General features: G+C 39.5%; 2 protein-coding genes across 2 annotated transcripts in view; both read right to left on the bottom strand.

The window, feature by feature from the left end:
- Positions 1-221: 221 nt before the first annotated feature.
- Positions 222-8,804, bottom strand: rad21l1 (RAD21 cohesin complex component like 1). Its single transcript, XM_029426117.1, has 10 exons — positions 8,552-8,804; positions 7,698-7,882; positions 7,476-7,605; positions 6,204-6,303; positions 5,552-5,655; positions 3,315-3,422; positions 2,413-2,514; positions 1,932-2,024; positions 929-1,158; positions 222-409 (listed from the first exon to the last, which is right to left on the bottom strand). Exons 2-10 carry the CDS (start codon positions 7,842-7,844, stop codon positions 320-322), a joined length of 1,104 nt encoding a protein of 367 aa, XP_029281977.1. The 5' UTR covers positions 7,845-7,882; positions 8,552-8,804; the 3' UTR covers positions 222-319.
- A 5,787-nt stretch (positions 8,805-14,591) lies between these two features.
- Positions 14,592-23,245, bottom strand: part of LOC115004479 (opsin-5-like) — a 10,952-nt gene continuing 2,298 nt past the window's right edge. The window contains exons 2-6 of the mRNA XM_029426112.1: positions 18,274-18,364; positions 18,029-18,191; positions 17,393-17,520; positions 16,955-17,292; positions 14,592-16,161 (exon numbers count right to left, since the gene is read on the bottom strand). Coding sequence (XP_029281972.1) covers positions 15,679-16,161; positions 16,955-17,292; positions 17,393-17,520; positions 18,029-18,191; positions 18,274-18,364 — 1,203 coding nt within the window. The 3' untranslated portion in view covers positions 14,592-15,678. The remainder of the gene's footprint in view (positions 16,162-16,954; positions 17,293-17,392; positions 17,521-18,028; positions 18,192-18,273; positions 18,365-23,245) is intronic.

The raw sequence follows: 23,245 nt of genomic DNA, 5'->3' as shown, positions 1-23,245 counted from the left end.
GAGAGAGAGAGAGAGGGAGGGGGAGCAGTAGAGAGAGAGACAGACAACAGAGAGAGACAAAGAGAGACAGCACAGGAGGAAGAGAGAGAGAAGAGCAGAGAGACAGACGAGACAGAACAAGAGAGAGAGACGAGGAGACAGACAAGAGACAGACCAGAGAGAGCAGACAGACAGAGAGAGAGAGAGAGAGAGAGAGAGAGAGAGAGAGAGAGAGACAGAGAGAGAGACAGACAGAGAGAGAGAGAGACAGAGAGACAGACAGACAGAGAGATCAGATGTAACAGAAGGCAGAACAACAACTGAGATCATATTTCATAAATTAATTCCTACCATCTTGTGCATCCTGGCGCATCACCTCGACCTCGTTACGCACATCTCGTTTCACCTGGAAAAAACTTTTGGCAAAGAACTGCAGAGACATTTAGATTCAACATTAACAGTGATTTAAATGTAATATCGATCAGATGCATTGTGTTTTAAAAAGTTGCTCTGATGTCCTTCGAGGACTAAAATGTAACTTAATATTATTTGAGTTGAATCTTTTAATCCCCTCCAGTCCTGATCAGAACTAAATAAACATTCATGTTCAGAATGTTAAGGCAGTTTGCAGCAATGAAGTTATTTTATGAAACAAAATGTTTATTATTTTCTGTGTACTAAACACCGGGGGATTTATTGTTCACGTGTGTGATGTGCAATGATTATCAACATTGATTTTGATGCTTTGTTTGTGCAGGAAACCATGAAAGCAGCTTGTTTTTGTCCCAAACACGAAAATAGTAAGAAGTTACATTTATAAAAGCCAGAGCTCTTCTCTGTTCTAGACTTATTAAAGTAGCCGAGGGTAATGAATGCATAAACTGTCCCGATTAATGCATAAGCAATACGATAAAAAGCCAATATTGCAGAGACGTGTTCATCTGTCTACCTCTTTTATCTCTGGAGCTGCTACAGCTGAACACGGCTGTGCAAAGAGTTTGTCTGACCCCCCGCTCTCCTTCCACTGCATGAGCTGCAGGGTCGCGGGGGCCATGTCCAAGGGGGCGACCAGATCTGAATAGTTGGAAAGCTGCTCTCTGATGAATTCGTTGGTCAGCTCTTTGGTCTGGTCCACAACCAACTTGCGTTTCCTCTTCCCCCTCTTCTTCTCGCAGTTTGCTGAAAAGAAACAGTAGACGCTCACACGAGTGCTCGTTTTGCTTCATGACGTATGAAGAGCCTGTTTGTGTGACAAGGAAGGAACTCCAGGTCAACAGTTTGTAGATTCTGCTTTTCTTTGCACAGCAGAATTATAAAACCTTCCCCACCAAACATGAGCACATACAGGATATGGAGGTTTATTTAGACGCGTGGAAACACGCTAAAAATATCTTTCCCATTGTCAGTAGACGAGTATGTTTTTCTGTTTTCTCCTGGTGTCGCTCACGTTCGACATCCGCTCCGCAAAAGTGTTAGTTTCTACTTCTTTATCTCCGTTACTTCTGAGTTGGTGATGGTCAGAACACAGAGAGACGAACAAATGAGTTTCATTTTGCTTCTGTCGAGTTTGAATGAAGATGATCAGCGAGGTGAAAGGACTGTTTCTGTCAATGGAGTCTGGCGTCTTTGAGGAGAGCGTGTCAATTATGTTTGGTATGTTAATACATTAATAATTGACCAGATTCCTGTTTATTCATTATATATTCACATATATTCATTCAACGTGCGTCACATTGCATCGCGCGCAGTCCACCCAGGTGTCACTGCAGAGTTTGTCCTGGAAATGAATGTTGCAACCTTCCCACTGAAGATAAAAGCCAGATGCTGTTTGTCTAGGAAAGGAGCTGAACGCTGGTAGTTTCAGGGGGGCGATGCCACCTCTTACAGCAGCATCTCCATAAACATTTGCATAATAGTTTGAGGAACAGTGTGAGGTGTTTGATTGAGCCTACGAGTGACGGTCACAGGTTCGAGAGCAAAGGCCTCCTCCTCGTTAGAGAGCAGCGTGGTCTCGTTCGGTGTCGCCGCCTCCTTTCTATCAGCATCTGGAAAACATATGGAAACTATTTTGAGTTTGGAAATTACTCGTATGTACTTGATGAACAAAACATAACACTGTCCACTGGTTCCTTTAAATAAAACCATCATTTATACAAACAGCCCAGTTGAAAACACAAAACACAGGCACAGGTAACCCCCACAACATCTAATTCAAGGGCTTTCCAGGCCAAATTTAATCAAATTCAAGGACCCAACACGGCGTAGTTTAAAACAAGGATCAGGTTGATTAGCAGAAGTTCAGATACAATTATTAAAATAACTTTAATTTCTATTCTTGCACAAAATATATAAATTCAAGCACTTTCAATGACCCATGTGTATTTATGTCCAGTAGGTAGAAACAGGATAAATATTATCGTGATCATTTATCACCTCGTTGATTCTTGAGTGTAGAAATCTCTGGGATTTCATTTTGAGGCTCTTCTGCAGTGACGTCGGTGGACTCAGCATTATCACTGGAGTGAGTCAGGAAGTCTACGCGCTCATTAAAAATGAAAACACTCGGTCAGTCTTGAGTCTTGCAGCAAAGGAATGACCAATTACAAAACAAGGGCAGAGATTTACAGCAGACAGTTTTAGTATTTGAATGTAATCTGTAGCAGCAGAAGTGGGATCGTCTTGCTACAAAGCTGCACAACTCTTTTTCTGATCATGAGATAATGAGCAGTCAGACTACGCAGTGTCTCCGATGATATTAATTCTTTGTGGTCCAGAGTCTGGATCCTCCACGAACACTGAGCCTTCAGAGGACCGGACGGGTTGAATTTCTGCTTCCTCCCCAAATGAGAGAGTTCAGCCTCAGAGACCAAACCTAATGATGCGTCTGTGCAATCCCATTTCTGTGAAGTTAAATCACAGCTTTATTGCTCCTATAATGCTGACAAAGTGCAAACACCACCGGGGAAAGTTCCAGGATGTCTTCATACGAGCTGTGAAATTTCACTGAAATACATAATAGATGACTGGAAACTAAAACCAGGCTAACTGTAAATATCTTTCATGCCTCCACTCTGGTGTGTTGGGTTTACTCAAGGTAAAGCTTCTCGTTAGGTCATTTTTAACTTAAGTTCAACTGCCCCCCTCCCCGGCTCCGTGTTTATTTTATTTACCTATAATGTCGTACAAACATCTGTAATTAGTAATTATATGTTATATTATATCATGTAATTCTATTTTCATTATACTATTTACTGGTGTAAAATGCGTGTGACGTGGTACTTCTGTTCAGTGCATCATGTTCTTTAGACGCATCCTGATAAATTCACAGTCACTACCGAGTAGCTCGAATCCTCGATCCTCATCCCCAAAAGCGTCTCCATGTTGAGTGAAGCTCTGGAAGCTCATGTCCAGCAGCCCATTCTTGTGGCTCTGGGACTCATCTCCTACACATCAGGGCAAGAAAACGCAGTCAGTATGAGAACTCAGCTCTGCACAGAAAACAATGCTTTATAAAGGAGAACGCTGACGTTGTGCATTTTTTGTTATTGTCAACAAATCATGAAAAGACCAAAACCAGTCTGTCTCTCAAAATGTTCCAACTTTTCTTTCCCGTCTGTGGAAATCAGTCTCAAGCACATTCATAGCTGCAGTAAATCTTTAAAAGCAGGTCACGAATATCCATCCATCGTCTACCGCTTATCAGGATCAGGTCGCGGGGGGAGCAGTAAGGAACCCCAATCTTCCCTTCTCCGGGCCACATCCTCCAGCTCCTGACTGGGGGATCCTGAGGCGTTCCCAGTGAGGAGATATAATCTCTCCACCTGAGTCCTGGGTCTTCCTGGGGTCTCCTCCCAGCTGGACTGTGCCTGGAACACCTCCCTAAGGAGGCGCCCAGGTGGCTCCTTACTAGATGCCCGAACCACCTCAACTGGCTCCTTTCAACGTAAAGGAGCAGCGGCTCTACTCCGAGTCTCTCACTCATGGCTGAGCTTCTCACCCTATCTCTAAGGGAGACGCCAGCCACCCGTCTGAGAAAACCCATTTCGGCCGCTTGTACCCGTGATCTCGTTCTTTCTTGAACTCCTTCACTTGGGGTAATGGCTCATTCCCTACCCGGAGTAGGCAATCCACTGGTTTCCTGCTGAGAGCCATGGCCTCAGATTTGGAGGTGCTGATCCTCATCCCAACCGCTGCACACTCGGCTGCGAACCGATCCAGTGACTGTTGAAGGTCACAGACTGATGATGCCATAAGGACCACATCATCTGCAAAGAGCAGCGATGATAAAGCGCAGCCCTGGCGGAGGCCAACATTCACTGGGAACGAGTCCGACTTACTGCCGAGTATCCGGACACAACTCTCGCTTTGGGTGTACAGGGATTGGATGGCCCTCAGAAGTGACCCCCTCACCCCATACTCCCGCAGCACCTCCCACAGTATCACCCGGGGGACCCGGTCATACGCCTTCTCCAGATCCACAAAACACATGTAGACCGGATGGGCGTACTCCCAGGCCCCCTCCAGGATCCTTGCGAGAGTGAAGAGTTGGCCTGTTGTTCCACGACCAGGACGGAATCCGCATTGTTCCTCTTCAATCAGAGGTTCGACTACCGGCCGAACCCTCCTTTCCAGTACCTTGGAGTAGACTTTACCAGGGAGGCTGAGAAGTGTGATACCCCTGTAGTTGGCACACACTCTCTAGTCTCCCTTTTTAAATAGGGGAACCACCACCCCGGTCTGCCACCCCCTAGGCACTGTCCCAGACTTCCACGCAATGTTGACGAGGCGTGTCAACCAAGACAGCCCCTCAACACCCAAAGCCTTCAGCATTTCTGGACGGATCTCATCAACCCCTGCGGCTTTGCCACTGTGGAGTTGTTTGACTACCTCAGTGACTTCCGTCAGGGAAATTGACGATGATCCCCCATCAGCTTCCAGCTCTGCCTCAACCATAGAGGGCGTGTTAGTCGGATTCAGGAGTTCCTCAAAGTGCTCCTTCCACCGGCCGATAACCTTCTCAGTTGAAGTCAGCAGGGTCCCACCCTTGCTGTACACAGCTTGGATGGTTCCTCGCTTCCCCCTCCTGAGGTGCCGGATGGTTTTCCAGAAGCACCTTGGTGCCGACCGAAAGTCCTTCTCCATAGCTTCTCCGAACTTCTCCCACACCCGCTGCTTTGCCTCTGACACGGCAGAAGCTGCCGCCCTCCTAGTCCTTCGATACCTAATTTCTAATAAGTGAATGTTATTCAATCAGGAGTGAATAACTTATTTATTGGGGACTATTTTCAGCTGTGAATTTGGTGTGCTAGCCGGTTTCTAATTAATACGTGTGGCTCATTGTATAATGGAGCTCTTTGGTAGAGAGGAAGAAGATGCATCAGGCTTTGGATACACAGAAAACACTTTTCACACAATGTGTTAACAATACCAAAAAGCTAGGATATAATCAGATTAATCCTGAATTTAAAGGTTTAATGCAGAATTAAATGAATGCTTACGGCTCAACACCACCAAGGCAGAAGCTCACATGAAATCAGAAAGTACCATAACATGAGAACCAACTGTGTCTCACCGAAATCTACAAAGTTCAGAAAGCCGTTTCCAAAATCCTCTTTGAGAGTGATGTCCTCCGATCGACACTGGTTCAGAGAAAAGTGGTCCTCGACATCTATGTTACTGGTGTCCCAGTAAGAAGAGAACATAGTGTGAGCAGACGGAATACTTCACTGGGCTTTAACAAACAATGGGTGATCCAAATGTAAACAGACTATCCTGTGCAATGTCTGTATCCTGCGTAATTATATTTCTATAATTTAGTATTTTATTTTATAGTGTATCACACTTATAAGTGCAAATATCCATCATGGAAATATATGTATAAGTGAAATATTTATGTGTAAACGGCTGTTTTTATACCGTTTTTTATTTATTTATCGCTCAAACCCTTTTAGTATTATGCTTTTCAGACTCTTGAGCCGCAGTAACAAGAGACACAGCTGTGTGGGATCAATAATGTTCTTATCTTATCATCATTTTTACATAAAGCCTATTTGAGTATCTTGAAAATAACTCTGTAAACAAAATGGATTAAATCAGGCCTGTGTTTTTTAATAATAGTCCTTTGATAAGCTCGTGAATAAACCTGCACCTCGTATGTGACACATCTTAAAGAAACATGCAGTATATAAATATCAGGTTGGGATTCAGAGAGGAGAAAATAGCACCTTGGGTTTGGAAGCTGGGTATCAAAGTCAGTGAAATCTTCGATCAAGGTAATTGCTTTTAGCGTTGCCTCGAGCCCCCCCACCGGCAAATCAGTCTGACCTGGTGTGTTGAGAGAGAAACAAAGTACAAGAGATAAGAACAGCAACCAGTGATTTAACTGAAGCAGTATTTGTTTGGAGCCATCAAAGGTTGAGCAGACATCTGAATTTGAAGATGAAGTCTTCCGGATCTTTCACAGAAGTCAGCTGAGTTAATACACACATATGTGATTTCAGAGATGCTAAGTTTTTATGTTGGGTGTGTGTTAAAAGACTTTTTAGCTGTAGTAGTCTGTGTAATCGTGTAGATAAGAGAAACCACACATACAACATTCTTGCATTGATCTTCTTCTCTCCTAAAATATGTATTTATGTCTGTCACCCTCTGGTGGTTGTCCTCATTAGGCAAAGTAGTTACCGGTGTTTACACAACTTGCTAAAACTAATGCAGTTCAATACAACAGTCCTGCAATACATCCTTCCTTAATGAATGTTATAATGTTCTGTCAGTTTTTGTTTAAACTGTTTAGGTGTTGATTCAACTGTATGATCACTTTGGAGAATGTAGTTTGTAGTGCATTTCCTAGATTAATCAATTAATCGTCAGAAAATAGAAAGAAATGTCCATTCCAGCTTCTCAAAGTCCAAAGTGATGTCTTTAAATGTCTAGTTTTTTCTGTCTAAAACCCAAAGAAATTCACTTTAACATTGTATAAAACAGAAAAGTAGAAGATCTCCTTGTTTGAGCGGCTGACTACAGCATTTTCTGACATTTCTGCATGAAAATGGACTTTAATGAGTAATGATTTTATGTTTGCTTGTTTATATGACTTTTGTATTTGCTTATAATGTTTATTGGAGATAAGATTTCTCCTATAAGCCTCTAGGTTTCTTTTCTTTTTTTATCCCACTTGCACAATTTGCTTCTTTCTTTCTTTTGTTGTTGTTGTTGTGCTTCTGCTGCTTTGTTTTATTGTGCAAACAAATACAATCTAAAAAAACCCACAACTGATTATCAAAATAGTTGACAATTACTTTTGTGTCAAATCATTGCAGCTCGAGTTGATATCTTTTTCCCTTCAATGAATGCATACAGTTGGCCATAGTTGTACCTTTGAACAGCTATAAGTAACATTTCAGCCAGTCCAAAGTAACCTCAGCCCTATGGTGTCCTAATGTGTCACTACAATTTAAATACCTGTTGACACTGACACGACTAACAGGATGTATTACCTGGCCTGAATGCCATTTTAATTTTAACCAGGGCATCACTGCAGTCTGCAAGGAGGTACTTTGCTTTCCTGGAGTAGATCCTGACCACACCAACCAGCAGATGACCAGATGTCCTTAAACCGATCTTCATCTACAAAGACATACATCTCAGACATCACTTATACTTTTGGTATAAGTTATTCCATTACATGGGATGCATTTTGAATATTCATTCTTTTGTACCTTTGGGGAGATGATGTCTTTGATGGTTGTTTCCAAATTACATTCAAATACATGAACCTTAGTGAGTTTCCTTTCCCAGTGCGCTGCAAGCCAGATTTTGGCAAGGGGTCCCCGCTTGGACGTGAAGAGTTGAGTGTAAAACATCATGTTGGAGAAGCGAAGTTAGCCGTCACCTGTGACAAAACCTAAAATGATTGTTTATGATAAATGCGGCTATGGTCAATTTAGCTGACATTAATGAGCAGTTAGCTGGTTATTCAGTGTAAAAAGCTCAATGTCCAAGTCCCGTTATCATGAAAACAAATGCCAACTTTTTTTATTTTAGTTAGTCCTTAGAGGACCTTTTAATATAAGCCGAAATTAAAAGTATTTATTTAGGAGTCATACAAAAAGCCTTAAATTATGAATAACGTTATAATGTATACGTTATTTCTTAAATTGAGAAATTTGTTAACGGAGTCTGGTGTCACTGAATTTTAATTCGAGTGTATTTTTGGAGTAACGGGTTTTTCGAACAGTGGGCTTTTGTTTTCGTGATAACGGGCCGTCGGACTATGACCTTTCGGTCCAATAGGATATTTTTCTAACTATTGGGGTTTCGAAATAATCGGCCTTCTGACCAATGTGAAGTCCCCGAACTGGTGAAGTCAAAGCCGACTAGCTAGCTGCGTTTGCTAGGCGGCAACGCCAGCTAGCTAAACTGCGAGGGCAGACTAGTTTTTCAGATGTAAACATAACGACGGTTAATATTTTAAAACAGTTAAAAATGTAGATAGAAACATAACATTGCTCGTTTAATTAATTATATACATTTACCGAGCTGGCCCAACATCTGCAGAACATTTTAAACTTACCCTAACTTTGGAAGTGCCGGTTTTGACATTTGGGGCGCGCACATCCCCGCGAGGACGTAACCAGAGTTACAGTTTAGAATCTTTGACGTAACCAGGCAGCGACTTCCGCTCAAAACAACAACAACAACAAAAGAAAAGACAATGTTCTACTAGGTAACGTTACTACCGGCTGATATACCTCAGAAAGTGATGAAAATCAATAATGTTAATATTTAATTAAATTTAACAACAACCCCTCAACAGGAATCGAACCGGTGACGTTGCTTCCCGCTTGGATCATACCTGACCGTTGGCTCAGTGACGTCGTTAAATTATCATTAGCTAGCGTAAACTGCTAGCAACGTTTCAAGTTATGATTTCCAGAACCGTGTCTTATAGCGTTCATCTTTGGTGACAGTCGAACATATAGTGTTAACATCTTGCCAAAAAAAGTTCGTGTAAGAAGCAGTTACAACTTCATGCCAGAGAGCGAGACCTGAAACTACTGCGTCAGGAAAACACAGGTCAGTGTGTCGCCATTGTTTTAAGCTAACCAGTAACACAGTTTACTAAACCAGTTGTCCATAATTTAATCCTATTTATAATCATGTAACATTTCAATGTAGGGGGAACGTTTACTAACCCTAAAATGCGTTTTAAAGTAACGTTAATTGTTAATTGTTTGTTAGAAACAACAACATAAAGCAAGTTAATGTAATTTGTTCACCACCTCTTCACCTGAAGGGCTCTTAGTTATTAGCAGGTTTATTTAAAATGGGCAGATTGATTCAGATTCAACCCCCAAAAGAGTGTAACTAGGCTCATTCAAAAGCCCTGCTGTATGTAACTGAGGTATTTACAACAAACCTAGTTACAGTATATGAATATTATGGCAGCAATAAAGGGCTGTCACTTTAAAACTCCTCCACATCTAATTAGGGGTTTTCATCTAATTGGACGTCTAGACCTCCCTGTAGTCCTGGAATGATTAGTTGATTCATCAATTGATGGAAAATAAATCAGTAATCAGTCATTTTCCCAGCAAAAATGCCAAACATATGCTGGTTCAATGTCCTCCAATGTTTGGATTTGGTGCTTTCTTTCCATATATTACAGTAAAACTGAATATATTTATGCTTCATGCTGGTCAGATAATACAAGGCATTTTAATATGTTACTTTTGACCCTAGAAAGTTATAATGTGCATTTTTATAGAAAACATTGACCAGATTAATTGATGATAAAGATATCATTAGTTGCAAATAGGCATGGGATGATATCAACATTTTATGTCATACTGGAATCACTGCACCTTACATTTAGTTATGAAACAAATGTTTTTATTGCAACATAGATAGGATAGGACATCTTTATTTACTCAACATCCTTTTTAGTGATAAAACCCAATAAAACCATCTTAAAATAAGGTAATCATAAATCATAAGGAATAAATTATCTTATTGTAAATAAGAAATACAATAAATATAATATTAATATAATAATATAAAATAGTTGCATTATAATTCCTGTAATGTTTAAATCAGGCTTTATTTTTAACTTCTCTACCATGATAGTGAACTAGTCACAATTATCCCTATAGTGAAAATCCACCACGATCATCCTATTGTGAGTGTCTTTTATCACAGATCCAATATCGTCACATCCCTAGTTGCCGTCCTAATTACTTGTCTTAATAAGAATGCTAAAGGTGTAAGCAGTCCCGCCCCAACAGGTGGTGTAAGCAGTCCCGCCCCAACAGGTGTTGCAAAACTAACAGGAGCATAAAGACAATCAAGCACAGTCTGTAGGTGAACTGTTGCTGCGTTGCTCCTTCAACAAATGATCAAAATGGAGTTTGGTGCCAGAATTATAGATTATTCAAAATATATTTAAAACCTGCCTTTACATAAAAGCATAGTTGTACATTCTAGTAGTTTGGCTGGTAGTTCCTCATGTTCTTCCGTTTTGATGCAATAGAGGGCGGCATTGGATACAGCAAGGACACCTGAACACACAGACACATGCAGACTTAACAACAGCAGGAAGAAACAATCTGCGTTGTTCTCACAATGATAGTTTTAATCCCAGTTTCACTTCTTATCACACTGTTAGAGATAAACTACAGACGAATCTTAAAAGTGATGACCCAGTAAACACAGTCTAATATACAGAAGGCTTCTCAAAACGCTGCTTTAACAAACGTTATAATGTTTGTCGAATTTCTCATCCCATATTACAGTGCTACAATTATTTTCATTATTGATTGATGACATTGATGAACAGAAATGCATAACATGCTGTATCCAGTCATACTTTGATTTCCTGTCTGTTTTGTGACTTGGTTTTATGTGTATTGTTAGGTTTTGCACAATAGTTGGGGGATTCAAACATTCAAACCAAAAACAGTGGTCAATGTTGTAGTGTATTTTTGTATTTATTTATAACAGCCTGTATTTTTACATTTGTATTTATAATTTACAGCCATTATCTCTTATTTTTTAATTACTTTTTATGGAGGGGGGGGGGGGGCAGATGTGTAAAGTCATATGTCTTTTAAGCTACTGGATGCCTAAATTTCCCTCGTGATCAATACAATATTTATCTATCTATCTGTATAAAACATTATATGTAAATGACTGAGACTCACACCAACAATCTGCATGTGAGCTAAATACCAAGATAATGATGTGAGAGTTGTGTACAGCTGCAGCGTTGGGAGTTTAAAATGAAAATGTTTAAATCATACATGTAGAGATTTAATCGTCGTGGACGAACTGCAGATATTTAATCAGAACTTCTACTCTCAGATATTCAGGGATTAAAATACCGTTGATGCACATACTGTATGTTTTTATTTATTTATGAATATGTAATGTAGGAGCAATAAGCTGTTTTATATGTGTGGAATGCAAAAATACAATGCGTTGTGTTGTAGGAAACAAACGGTTCATATGAATTGGATGTTAGTCATTTGAAGCCATATCAGCGGATTTACACTTTTAGATCTGCTTCCAAGAAAATGTTAGAACATTATTTATTTTTATTTTATTTTTATTTTTGAATCTTTAAAAAATATATATGATGATATATATATATAATATATATATATAATATAATATATATATATTATATAATATAATATATATATATATATATATATATTATATAATATATAATATATATATATATATATATATATATTCTATTATTTTTTAAAGATTCAAAAATTAAAGAAATGATAATAATAAATAATATCATAAATATAATATATATAATATATAATAAATAAATCAATAATGTTCTAACATTTTTGGATATAAAGAAGTAAAACAAAAGCAGAAAATCTGAAATTGAAAAACTGAAACATGTTAAAAACACTTTTTAATGAATGCAGGAGGGTGACGTGAAGATGAAGCTGTCAGACACGAGTGGACTTCTCAGCCAAGAGGTGGGATGAAGAGATCTCAACACTCTTTCTTTGTTTCTCTCTTTCCTTCACACAAACATACAAAACAAATGTCCTCAAGTCACCATCGAGGCAGAGATGCCAAAATACATTAGTGTTTTGCGTTAACTGGGTGCCGGGGGTCAGGGGGGTCGGGTGGCTGTAGAAGAACTGCTGGTATTGCAGGCTATGGTCAGAATTTCAAGAGAGAGAGAGTGAAGGATAAAGATGTGTAGTGCAAGGTTTTGAATCTTCATTTTCTTTGAAGCGGCTCCTAATGAAGCGTTTACTGTGCTGAGTAAACTCCATCTGTGACGGCAGAACAGTGTATTGGATAATACATTTCATCGTGTTGACTGTAAAGTTTCCATCTGTCTCTCACAGTCCAACATTTAGAATCTCACACATAATAATCACAGTTAATCAAAAACTGGGTGAGGAAAATACCCAAATACTGTGTGTGTGTGTCCATGCTGTATTAATCTGCCAGTTTCTCCAAATGTGTCATGTATCAGTTTTTCCTCCATTTTTCTTTTTCTTTTCACACAAATGACTTTGCATCTTAAGTCAATACTTCATGCCCGGACTCCCTGCTGACACGTTTAATAACATGTTTATAACAACAGGTCTCTTAGCTGCAACAATTTGTATTTGACTAATATTGTTTATTCTGTTTCTTAATGATTATATGATCTCCGGGGTTATTGTCCATGTTGTTCTCTTGCTTTATGGCGTCCTCATGTCTGGAGCACTGGACCGAACAAATGTCCCCGTGTGGGATAATATACTTGATCTGTATCCGATAAGAAGTAGATGCACACAGAATATACCAAATACTGTTTTGTATTCCTAAGATTTAAACTCCTTCTTGTGTGTGCTTCTGTATGCACACAATCTTCACAATCCCCCCCCCCCCCCAGATGTAGCTTTGCTGTCATCATGATTTCAGTCAAAGATACTCCTCTGAAACTGCTGTCTCAGTGGCAAACAAAGATGCCGACGAGAGAGTGCCTTCACAGATTAATGTTCTCCAATCTACGCTGTTAAACATCAATTTAAACATTTATATTGTTAAGAGGATTTTATTTTAATAGTTAATACTATTATAATACAAAAAAAGCAGATTTGTCAGTTAGTTTAGACAAATAATTGCATTTATGGATATTAGAAAAAAAAAATCCATACAGCATAGTACCCTGATATTTTGCGTAATCTTTTATTCTACAAATTAATAATATTGCAAATACAAATGAATCTTCATGGTTTTTCAGTAGATTCACTACATGGTGATTTTTTTGGGGATAAAGTCAGTGGGATTGGTAGGAAGTCGAAACAAAGATGGAGTCTAACTACAATATTTGCAGTTGAAAACAGGTAGATCATTTTATATCGCAATATATGTTATCGCAATAATCAGCATATGGGACTTATATCATGTTAATATCTTATCGTGACTTGTTTTGTGTTAATATCGCATCGCGACTTGTATCGTGTTAATATCATATCGTGACTTGTTTTGTGTTAATATCGCATCGCGACTTGTATCGTGTTAATATCGCATCGCGACTTGTATCGTGTTAATATCGCATCGCGACTTGTATCGTGTTAATATCGTATCGTGACTTGTTTTGTGTTAATATCGCATCGCGACTTGTATCGTGTTAATATCGTATCGTGACTTGTTTTGTGTTAATATCGCATCGTGACTTGTTTTGTGTTAATATCGCATCGTGACTTGTTTTGTGTTAATATCGCATCGTGACTTGTTTTGTGTTAATATCGCATCGTGACTTGTTTTGTGTTAATATCGTATTGTGACTTGTATCGTGTTAATATCGCATCGCGACTTGTATCGTGTTAATAGCGCATCGCGACTTGTATCGTGTTAATATCGTATCGTGACTTGTATCGCGTTAATAGCGCATCGCGACTTGTATCGTGTTAATATCGTATCGTGACTTGTTTTGTGTTAATATCGTATTGTGGGGCCTCTGGTGAATCACAATCCCTAATTAATAAACATTTTTGCAGCTCACTCAATGTGGGGTCAAATGAAATGCAGCTTCCTGTTGTCTCACAGTTTGAGTCTCTCGACACTTCCTCCTGAAATGCGTGTTGTGTTTATGGGCATGCAGTACTTTTGCATATTTGGTTGACTTGTCCTCTGAAACACTAAAACTTTGTTTTAAAAGTGAAGACAGATCTGGAAGTGTTGCACACCAACCCTGGAATTTTAAACCGAGACCCCCCCCCCCCCAAGGTGCTGCCAATAATGTTAATACCCTCCTTTGTAGAAAATTAGATTTGCTGTGAATTTAAACTGATGTGTCCTCAAGTTAATGTTTCCAAAGCAACACTCAGATAATTACAATGATGAAACTCTAATCACGTAGTTTTTTTGTGGATCAGACAAATGGTTAGAGATAAAACATTTCCTTTCCAAAGTGTCTTACTTTAATAACTCCTCTGCTATTATATGCTATGCTGGAGTTTATTCTTTTTAATTTCCCTTTAATCTAAAAAATGTAACAGAAAAATCGAATCGAACGATTTTTCAATGTTTTTATTTATTTAATAAATAAAGCTGAACGAGAATTGTTTTTGATAAACGTACAGTTTGCTTTTCTTTATATGCATACATGAAGCCACACAGGACCACATTAAAAAGGGAGAGCAGAATGAAATATAACAAAGTGCTGTTTGTTGACACATATGTGCAGGAACAGACGTGGTTATTATAACTGATAACAATCCAAAGAGTCATTTATTTTGAATAAATAGCTTAGTTTTTACATTAAATGCTAATTTCTTGGCACAAAGAAATAAAGAGCAGAAGACAAACAAAAGAGCACTTCCAATAAAATAAGATTTAGAGATTATCGACACGTCTGTGTGTGGACCTCTGTTAATGTATGCTATTCAAAAACAAAATACAAAAAAATAACCAAGAAGCTTCAAATATTCTCAAAGCTGCGGGCTATTGTGAAAATCCTATTTTCCATTGTTTGTCACCCAGACCCAATTATAACACTTTACAGAGAGGCTTCACTGATCTCTGGATATCTGCAGGCAACGGGACAATGTTTTGCTATCTGAAGCGTTCTGGTTTTAGTTTGTAGTCCTTTTATTAGTCCTTTTGTAGTCCAACTAATATTGACCAATCACGTTTGAGCAGGCTTTTGTTGCATGTAGGTAAACAGTCTGTGTGAAGAGCGAAAGACGCAGAACGCATTGGCCTAATCTGGGAACCCTTTGGCTACGATTTAGCTCTTTTTATTTTCACTTTCATAATTGATATGTAGATATCTGTTTATAGAGCTGAGAGTCCAACTTCAATAACGCGTCTCAAGTTGTTAATCGGTCTGTAAACAATGAGCGTCGCACAGAAGAGGAAGTCTCGGCCCGGATATCCGTTTATCCCGATGATTTATCCTGACATCAAATTTAATGAAGATCCAGGGAAATTAAAATCAAACAGGAAACAAGCGGACACAGACGTAGTGGCAAATCTTCTCAGATGAAGTCTCAGGCATTTCACAATGAAGGATACCATTATAGGTCCTTTCAAGCCTGTGCTGTTGCTTTATACAGTTTCTGTGACATTACTTGTGCAGGTCTTTTGTTGTTTTGTTGTCCATGCCCAGTATCCTCCGTCTTTCTGAGCACCTGTCCTTTGCTTCATGAAAGAAGGAGGGTTGTCCCACTAGAGGAATTCAGCCTGTGGTTTGTCAGAGAGCTGGCAAACTGTCACCTCTCTGTAGGTGGATCCAGTCAGGATGCAGGCAGTCCTTTGGGGCGCGTCCACATGACACGGCGCTGTAGTGTCAGTGCATTGCAGACACGCCCCATAGCTCTCCTGCTGTCCATTTGAGAAGCGCGTGGAGAGGTTCATGTCCTTGTTGCGCTGTGAGGTGGATCCCAAGCGCTCTTTCGGTTCCAATTGTGGACTTGCCCTGTAGATCCTCTGTCGTAACATAGACGTGTCCCTGTACAGACACTCGCGAAAGTTGGGCTTACACAGCAGGTAGACCATAGGGTTGTAGATGGTGGAAGACTTGGCAAACACGGCGGCAAAGGCGAACGCATCAGGAGGAACCCGCGTGGAGTCTCCGAAAGCAGCCCACATGGCTACGACAGCATATGGAGTCCAGGCACCCAGGAAGCCAAAACATACTGCTACTGACAGCTGTAGAGAAGAAACACATGCAGACACACCTACGTGGATACACAAACGGAACACGTGCTTCGGATGTTATCAGCCGATTAAATGTCCGTTATCAGGGAGGAGGTCAATCAGATGGCTCAAACAAACGCCTTCACCCAGGAGACCACTGTTCATGTCCCGCGTGGCACCAACAGTCGCCGTTGATTTATTTTGACCCACGTCCGTACGTTAACATACAAGTGCTGAGCAATTTAATAACATTTTATTATCAATTACAATTTTGGCTTCCAACGATTATGAGATGAATTGAATATTCAGCTCGTTGTTTTTATTTATTATTTTATATATATCGAATATATGTTGAGTTTTTGTGCAGCCCAATAACAAACATACTTTGTTTTTTAACCCATCTTTTCCTAAACCTGACCTCGTGTTTAAAATGCTGTCATTTCCCAACGTACGGGTAGTTGCAGTCTGAAGCAATGTAACTGTAGTAGTAATAGTAATAATAATAATAATTTAATATGCTGATAACATTCTAAACAGGTGCTGAAAGCACGACCTGCAGAAGATTCATTTAGTTTCATACCATCGGAAAAGTATACAAATATCTGCAGTACCACCTTATTGTTTATGATTGCACACACACACACGCGCACACACTGATAGCTACATATGCATGGACAGATTCTTCAAATATAAACCAATAATCATCAGTGTTTCTATAACCTACTGAATAATGTATGTTCTCATATCCTGCTCAAATCTTGTCAACTGCAAAACACGTTGAAGCGACACGCTAATTTCCCCTGACCTTGACGATGAGAGCGTGTGCATTGGCGGCCTTGGTCTGTGGCGGTGACACATGCTGCTGCACGGCCTGACGTGACCCCCGCACTGTCAGCAGAATGAAAGTGTAGGAGAGGAAGATGACGGTGCAGGGCAGCGCGTAGCAAAAGACGAAGAGGCAGACAATGTAAGACAAAGCCGAAAGCTCGTGGTTGGGTGCGTGCCAGTCAATGCAGCAGGCTGTGCCGTAAGGTTCAGGACTGTAGTGCCCCCACTGTGCCAAGGGCCCCACAGCAAACACGGATGCGTAGCACCACACTCCAACGACCAGGAGGCGGGCGTGTGACGAGGAGAACTTGTTACCTGATCAGACGGGAGACACAAAAAGAGGCTTTGCGGTTATTTTTGTCACTTCCTCATGCTGTTGAGCTTTGTGATTTAACTCAGTTTGTCGTCCCCTCACCGTGGCTGGGGAAGCAGACTTTAAGGCAGCACACTAAGGAGAGGGCTGTGAGGTTGGTCAAGCTGCATAGACCAAACAGTACTCCGCACATAGCATAGAGCTGGCAGGTGATTTCTCCAAACAGCCACCTGTAGAGACGGACGAGTAGAAAAGAGGAATATGATGGAGACCAGGGCTGCAACTAACAATACATCGGTCCATACAATGTCAGGAAGTAGTGAGAAACGTACAATATGTAATGTTCTGCCACAAGGAGGCTCTCAATCAAAACAATATCAAAAGATGTGTTTTGGTGCTGTCGTGCATCACGGGAGTTCATCCTGTCAGTCAGCTTCTCCTTGTTAGTGTTCGTGGTTCAGGAGGTGTCTCTGTCGGACACATGGCGACAGCAAAATACTAACGTTTTCTCAGGTTGTTTCTCTAATAACTAAAGATCCAAATGTTAACCCAACAGCCCAAGGTGACCTCTCCAATGTGTTTGATTTGTCCGACCAGCAGAACCCACATTGATATAAAACAGACTCCTCTTTAGATCTCATTTCAGACACAAAAACAAATGTGAGCTCTTTGTTGGCAGACTCCTCATTCTCTCAGCCGCAGTCATTGGCTACAATCTTATAATGTCAGAAGAGTTACCTGTGTGTCAAAGCTGACGGTATTGCCAATGGGAATAAAGAGAGCGTCATCCCAAGGTCACTGATGGAGAGATTGATGATGAAAAACTCGGCCGGCTTCAAGGTCGTGCGCTTGTGATATGCAACAAGCAGCAGAATGCAGTTCCCCATGAGGGACAGCACACCTGTGAAACACAGAGAGAGTGAGCGGAGCCGTGGTCCGCCACAGATCCATGGCGTACAGGTATGTTTGTCGTGCGGACTTACAAAAGACGCTGTAGAGGGAACCCATGAGGATGTCGTGCTCCTTGGAGATGGTGGAGGCAAACACAGCAGATGTGTCTGAAGCATTTCCCATCTAAAGTGTCGTAAACATCATCACACACAAGTCAACAGTGAAGAAGCAAAATCTGTTTCCTAACGTTTGTAACTACGTCAATATTCTCCAGTATGTAAAGTGCATCTCCACAGCTGTGCTTTCTTACAGTCTTTGTTGCACAATACTTCCAGCTGGAGGAAGAGATGAAAAAGCTTCTGTTATTAGGAAAATAATCCTGTGCAAGAGAGGACAATTCATATTCAGTAGAAATGCACAAAGCAGGATTGACAGATGGAAAGAATTAGGAAGACTGTGCCTTTCAGGATTTACTACACAAGTATGAGATGAGAGATTTAGAGCTTGAGAACACAACGATTCAGATAACACGCACTCAAATTTGATGAAAAGGAAATTAGTTTTGCAATGTTTTCTCCAGCCGTCACATGTTTGTCCTGCACACATGCATTTACAATACAGACGCATGAGCAGAGTTCATAAAAGTAAACTCGCTGAACTTAATTTAACATTTATTTAACATTGTTATTGTCTCTGTTTGCTTAAGCAGATCTGCACAACACAAATGTATCATCATTATTAAATATTGTTATTGCTTTATAGATAAATGTCTCACTGAAAGCAGATTAACAGGATTGATTTTAAAGTAATCCAGATTATATTTACTTTATTTAATTAACGTCGGTGACACTTTACGGGTATGAACATTGAAACTGTAAAGTTGCTGCTGTGACGTCAACATGACTTTCAACACGTTTCACCGTCTGTTTTTCTACGTACATTAATTTACTGAGCGATTCAATTACATTTTATTTTCAATTACAATTTTGGCTTCCAACGACTCTGAAAACCAGATAAATTGAATATTCATCTCGTTCATTTTAGACAAGCCTGTGCAGATGTGTCTGCAGACCCGATGAATGGGTCTACAACTAATAATAATAATAATAATAATAATAATAATAATAATAATAATAATAATAATAAGCTTAATTTGTATAGAACCTTTCATACAAGAATTGCAGCCCAAAGTGCTTCACAGCTAAAACATTAGTAGATGACAAGATTAGACAGAATAAGAGCATTTACAGTACAAAGTATAAAATAGCAGAATTAAAATAATACAAAATAGCAGAATTAAAATAATATAAAATAGCAGAATTAAAATAATATAAAATAGCAGAATTAAAATAGTATAAAATAGCAGAATTAAAATAATATAAAATAGCAGAATTAAAATAATATAAAATAGCAGAATTAAAATAGTATAAAATAGCAGAATTAAAATAGTATAAAATAACAGAATTAAAATAATACAAAATAGCAGAATTAAAATAATATAAAATAGCAGAATTAAAATAGTATAAAATAGCAGAATTAAAATAATATAAAATAGCAGAATTAAAATAATATAAAATAGCAGAATTAAAATAATATAAAATAGCAGAATTAAAATAATATAATATAACAAAATTAAAATAGTATAAAATAGCGGAATTAAAATAATATAAAATAGCAGAATTAGAATAATATAAAATAGCAGAATTAAAATAATATAAAATAGCAGAATTAATATAATATAACAAAATTAAAATAGTATAAATTACATTGGAAATCATGCCTAGTTTCCGTATCTGTGCCGTACTTAACGACCCTCCTGAAACCACATTCATCACCTTTATTGTAAATGTTTTAAACTATCAGAGCCATATTTTGAAAGCATGAGATCCACAATGGGCCCTGTGACCTTTCAGCTGGTTTACTCCCTTTGCTCCCCGTTCTTGGTCGTCTTAAATCTATCGCTTAAAGCCAGTTTTTCTCCATCACTACTCCAACATTTACCTTAAACAAAAGGGGAACATCACTTTACTGCGTTGGTTTCCTCCTGGTGTATCTGATAAACTGGCAACTGAGTTCAGATCAAGAGTTTATTTAGTTTTCTGAAATAATATCAATATCGGTAACAATTGAATGGACTCGACGATCCAGCGACGGACTCCTTATCACGATGAGTTCTCTTGATTTTTATAATGTATTTATATTTTATCTCAATATTTTACGTCCTTTTGTTTCCGCTGTGTCTGCTGAACCACAGCACCGACTCGGCTACGTGAGGTTTTAAGTTGATTGCAGCTGTGTCTTGCACTATTTGAGCAAACATAAGTATCTTATCAGCCACAACAGACGATATCATTTCAGAAAGCAGTTTTGTGGGTGCATGTTTCCTGAGTGATAACTGAAGTAGGCTTCAGAATAAAACATCTGCACGACTCCGATCTGTGCAAAAGATGTTTTTTTATCTCAGTCAAGCTCGAAAACCGTCCCGCCTGGAAGATTTAAAGCTTTCATTAATCAGCATAGCTTCTGCACGGATCCGAGTGCACGGACACTTCTCTCTCTCAATTGTGCTCGTCTTTAGCTCCAGCGCCTCTAACGAGCCTGAGTGAGCAGCGCCGAGTTGAATCAGTGTTCAATTCAACAAACCAACGCCTCACACACAGTATATGTGACAAAACTAGGGTGTTGATGTAACCAGAGGAACAAAAACAAGACGGCCCGCAGCCATGTGGGTGTGAAAGCCAGAGGGAGGAGGTCGCCGGCGAGAGCTTAACCAGCTGAGCTGTGCTTTAGCTCCGCTGTGACAGATTGGAGTATTTTGTGAGCTGTGACACTACTGTTATCATGTCTCTGAGCCGCGCTGAATAACTCTTCTGTTCAGCTCTGATTAATTGGACGCCTTTGTAACAGTGACGGAGACGTCGACCTCCAGATGATGATGTAGAGCGGTCAACCATACATCATTTCATTTGCACCTCATCCTGCCCTGACCCGTTCTCTCTCACCGTGGAGACATTTAAATAGATCTATCTGCAGTTCACCTCTGAGGTCAGTGTGACAAGTAATCTCTTAAGTTTCCCTCCAACATGTTATCAAACTCTGAAACGAGGGCTGTCACTCATAACGTCTGAATGGCTTCAGAGGAGATGAGCAGCCATTTACCGGCTGACGGGCCCGTCAAGAAGTCCACATGCATGAGCTCATGAGCGCTGACATTTACAATGTCAGAGCGTCTGCACGGTTTAGTGGCAGCCAGTGGGGAAGCTCAACCTTTAGTGTTTAAATCTCACCCTTTAGAAATAATGAAGCCATCAGTGTTTCTGAAACTCCTGAAGGAAACTAATAATTGTTGCCGTTAGAGCTGCAATGAAGCTTTATCTCTCAGGGATCTTTCCAGCAAGGTGTTGGTGGATGCGTAAGAAGAATAGCTGCACGTTCAAACTTCATGTTTGGTTGGAGCAGCTCCTCCTGCAGTGTTTGAACTTCTCACTAGTTTTAATTTGTGAGACTTTGACCTCAGAGAAACATTTCCTTCATGTTCAGAAGTGCTCGATGTCCGTTTTTAGTTTTTTATAATGTCCAATCCAAGGATTATAAATCAAACTGATGTTTGTTGTAATAAAATATAAATCGTTTTTCTTGCACTCAAAGGAATTTCAATCAAACTAGAGCTGCAGCTAGAAGTCCATCTTATTCTTAATCTTATTCATGCAGAAATGTCTTTAAATGCAGTTTCAGCCTCTCCAATGTGGAGATGTCTTGCTTTTCTCTGTCTTATATCATATCAAAGTGAGTGTCTTTGGGTTTCTTACAACACAAGACATTTAAAGACGTCACTTCGGACTTTTCTTTCATTTTTCACCATTTTCTGACACATTTCTCCGATTCCCAAAAATGACCGGCTGATTAAAAGATGATGAAAGTATGGCGTCCCGGTAGCTCAACCGGTAGCACAGGTGTCCCATATAGAAAGGCCTTGCCTACAGTGGCCACCGGTTCGAGTCCGACCTGTGGCGTTTGCTTTATGTCGTTCTCTTGCTCTCTTTCACAATCTGTACTTCTCATCATAAAGGCATGAAAAGCCCAAAAATATAACTTCAAAAAAAAGATGATGAAAGTAATGGATAGTTGCAGTCCTATAATGGAATCCACATTAAATCAGACAGAATAGTTATGTTTCACTTTGTGTGTCTTTAATGTGTGTATAAAGATGATTGTATCGTGGAGGTGTTAGATTCCCAGCAGCCTTTGACTTCAGGAATCCTAAAGTATAAAGTGTCACTGTATCGTGTGCTCGGGTTGATGGACCTGCCTTGTTTCATTGGTGCATTTCAAGACAATATGGGACATTTTTATTATTTATACTCTCATACTGTTTAACAACATGTTAGCAAAGTCATAGCATTACTCAAATCTCAGTGTATTAACTTTGTCAGGTTGCAATTATCTTTCATATTGTTTGCTTATTTTACTTAACTCTGTTTGTTTGCATCATAAAGCTCTTTCTTAAGTTAAAGTTAGACACAAATGTCCACATTAGGGCTGCAACTAACTATTAATAACTCAAATTATTTCTATTGATTAATCAGCTAATTATTTTTTCCAGCTGTTTAAGGCCGTGTCACACATCTCCGTATGACAGAGACGTATGCTGGCTCATACGAAAATTTGTCAGAGTGCAAATGCGTCCAACTTTTCATCGGATTGGATCAGAAAAGTGAACATATACAGATACGCATGTCTAACCTGTTATCGCATCACTTACAAAATGTATCAAATCTAATCAAATGTATTTATACAGCCCAATATCACAAATTATACATTTGTCTCAGTGTTTACAGACTGTACAGGATACGACACCCTCTGTCTATTAGACGAATACCCAACATATGCATAGCGTATACAAACATATGGCGTATACAAAATATCGGCAATGCGCTGGTGTACGTTGATATAAGGTATACGTAGTATTCGTTAAGAGCAGGCGGTGTTACGCTGGGGTGCGTTGTTGAACGCTGATGTTTTGAGCATGTTCAAAATTACCGGACGTACCCGACGTGTGCTTCA

Source organism: Cottoperca gobio, unplaced genomic scaffold (genome assembly GCF_900634415.1).
Source record: "Cottoperca gobio unplaced genomic scaffold, fCotGob3.1 fCotGob3_104arrow_ctg1, whole genome shotgun sequence".
NCBI classification, from domain to species: Eukaryota; Metazoa; Chordata; class Actinopteri; order Perciformes; family Bovichtidae; genus Cottoperca; species Cottoperca gobio.
This window is presented reverse-complemented; position numbering and strand designations above follow the sequence as displayed.

What these genes read in the sequence shown, in the direction of transcription:
- rad21l1 (XM_029426117.1), bottom strand. Translation starts at nt 7,844, where the DNA reads ATGATGTTTTACACTCAACTCTTCACGTCCAAGCGGGGACCCCTTGCC. An exon ending in TCGAGGATTCGAGCTACTCG is followed by an intron (nt 2,515 to 3,314) that starts GTAGTGACTGTG and finishes ATGAGCGCGTAG; the next exon opens with ACTTCCTGACTCACTCCAGT. An exon ending in TACACTCAAGAATCAACGAG is followed by an intron (nt 2,025 to 2,412) that starts GTGATAAATGAT and finishes TATGTTTTCCAG; the next exon opens with ATGCTGATAGAAAGGAGGCG.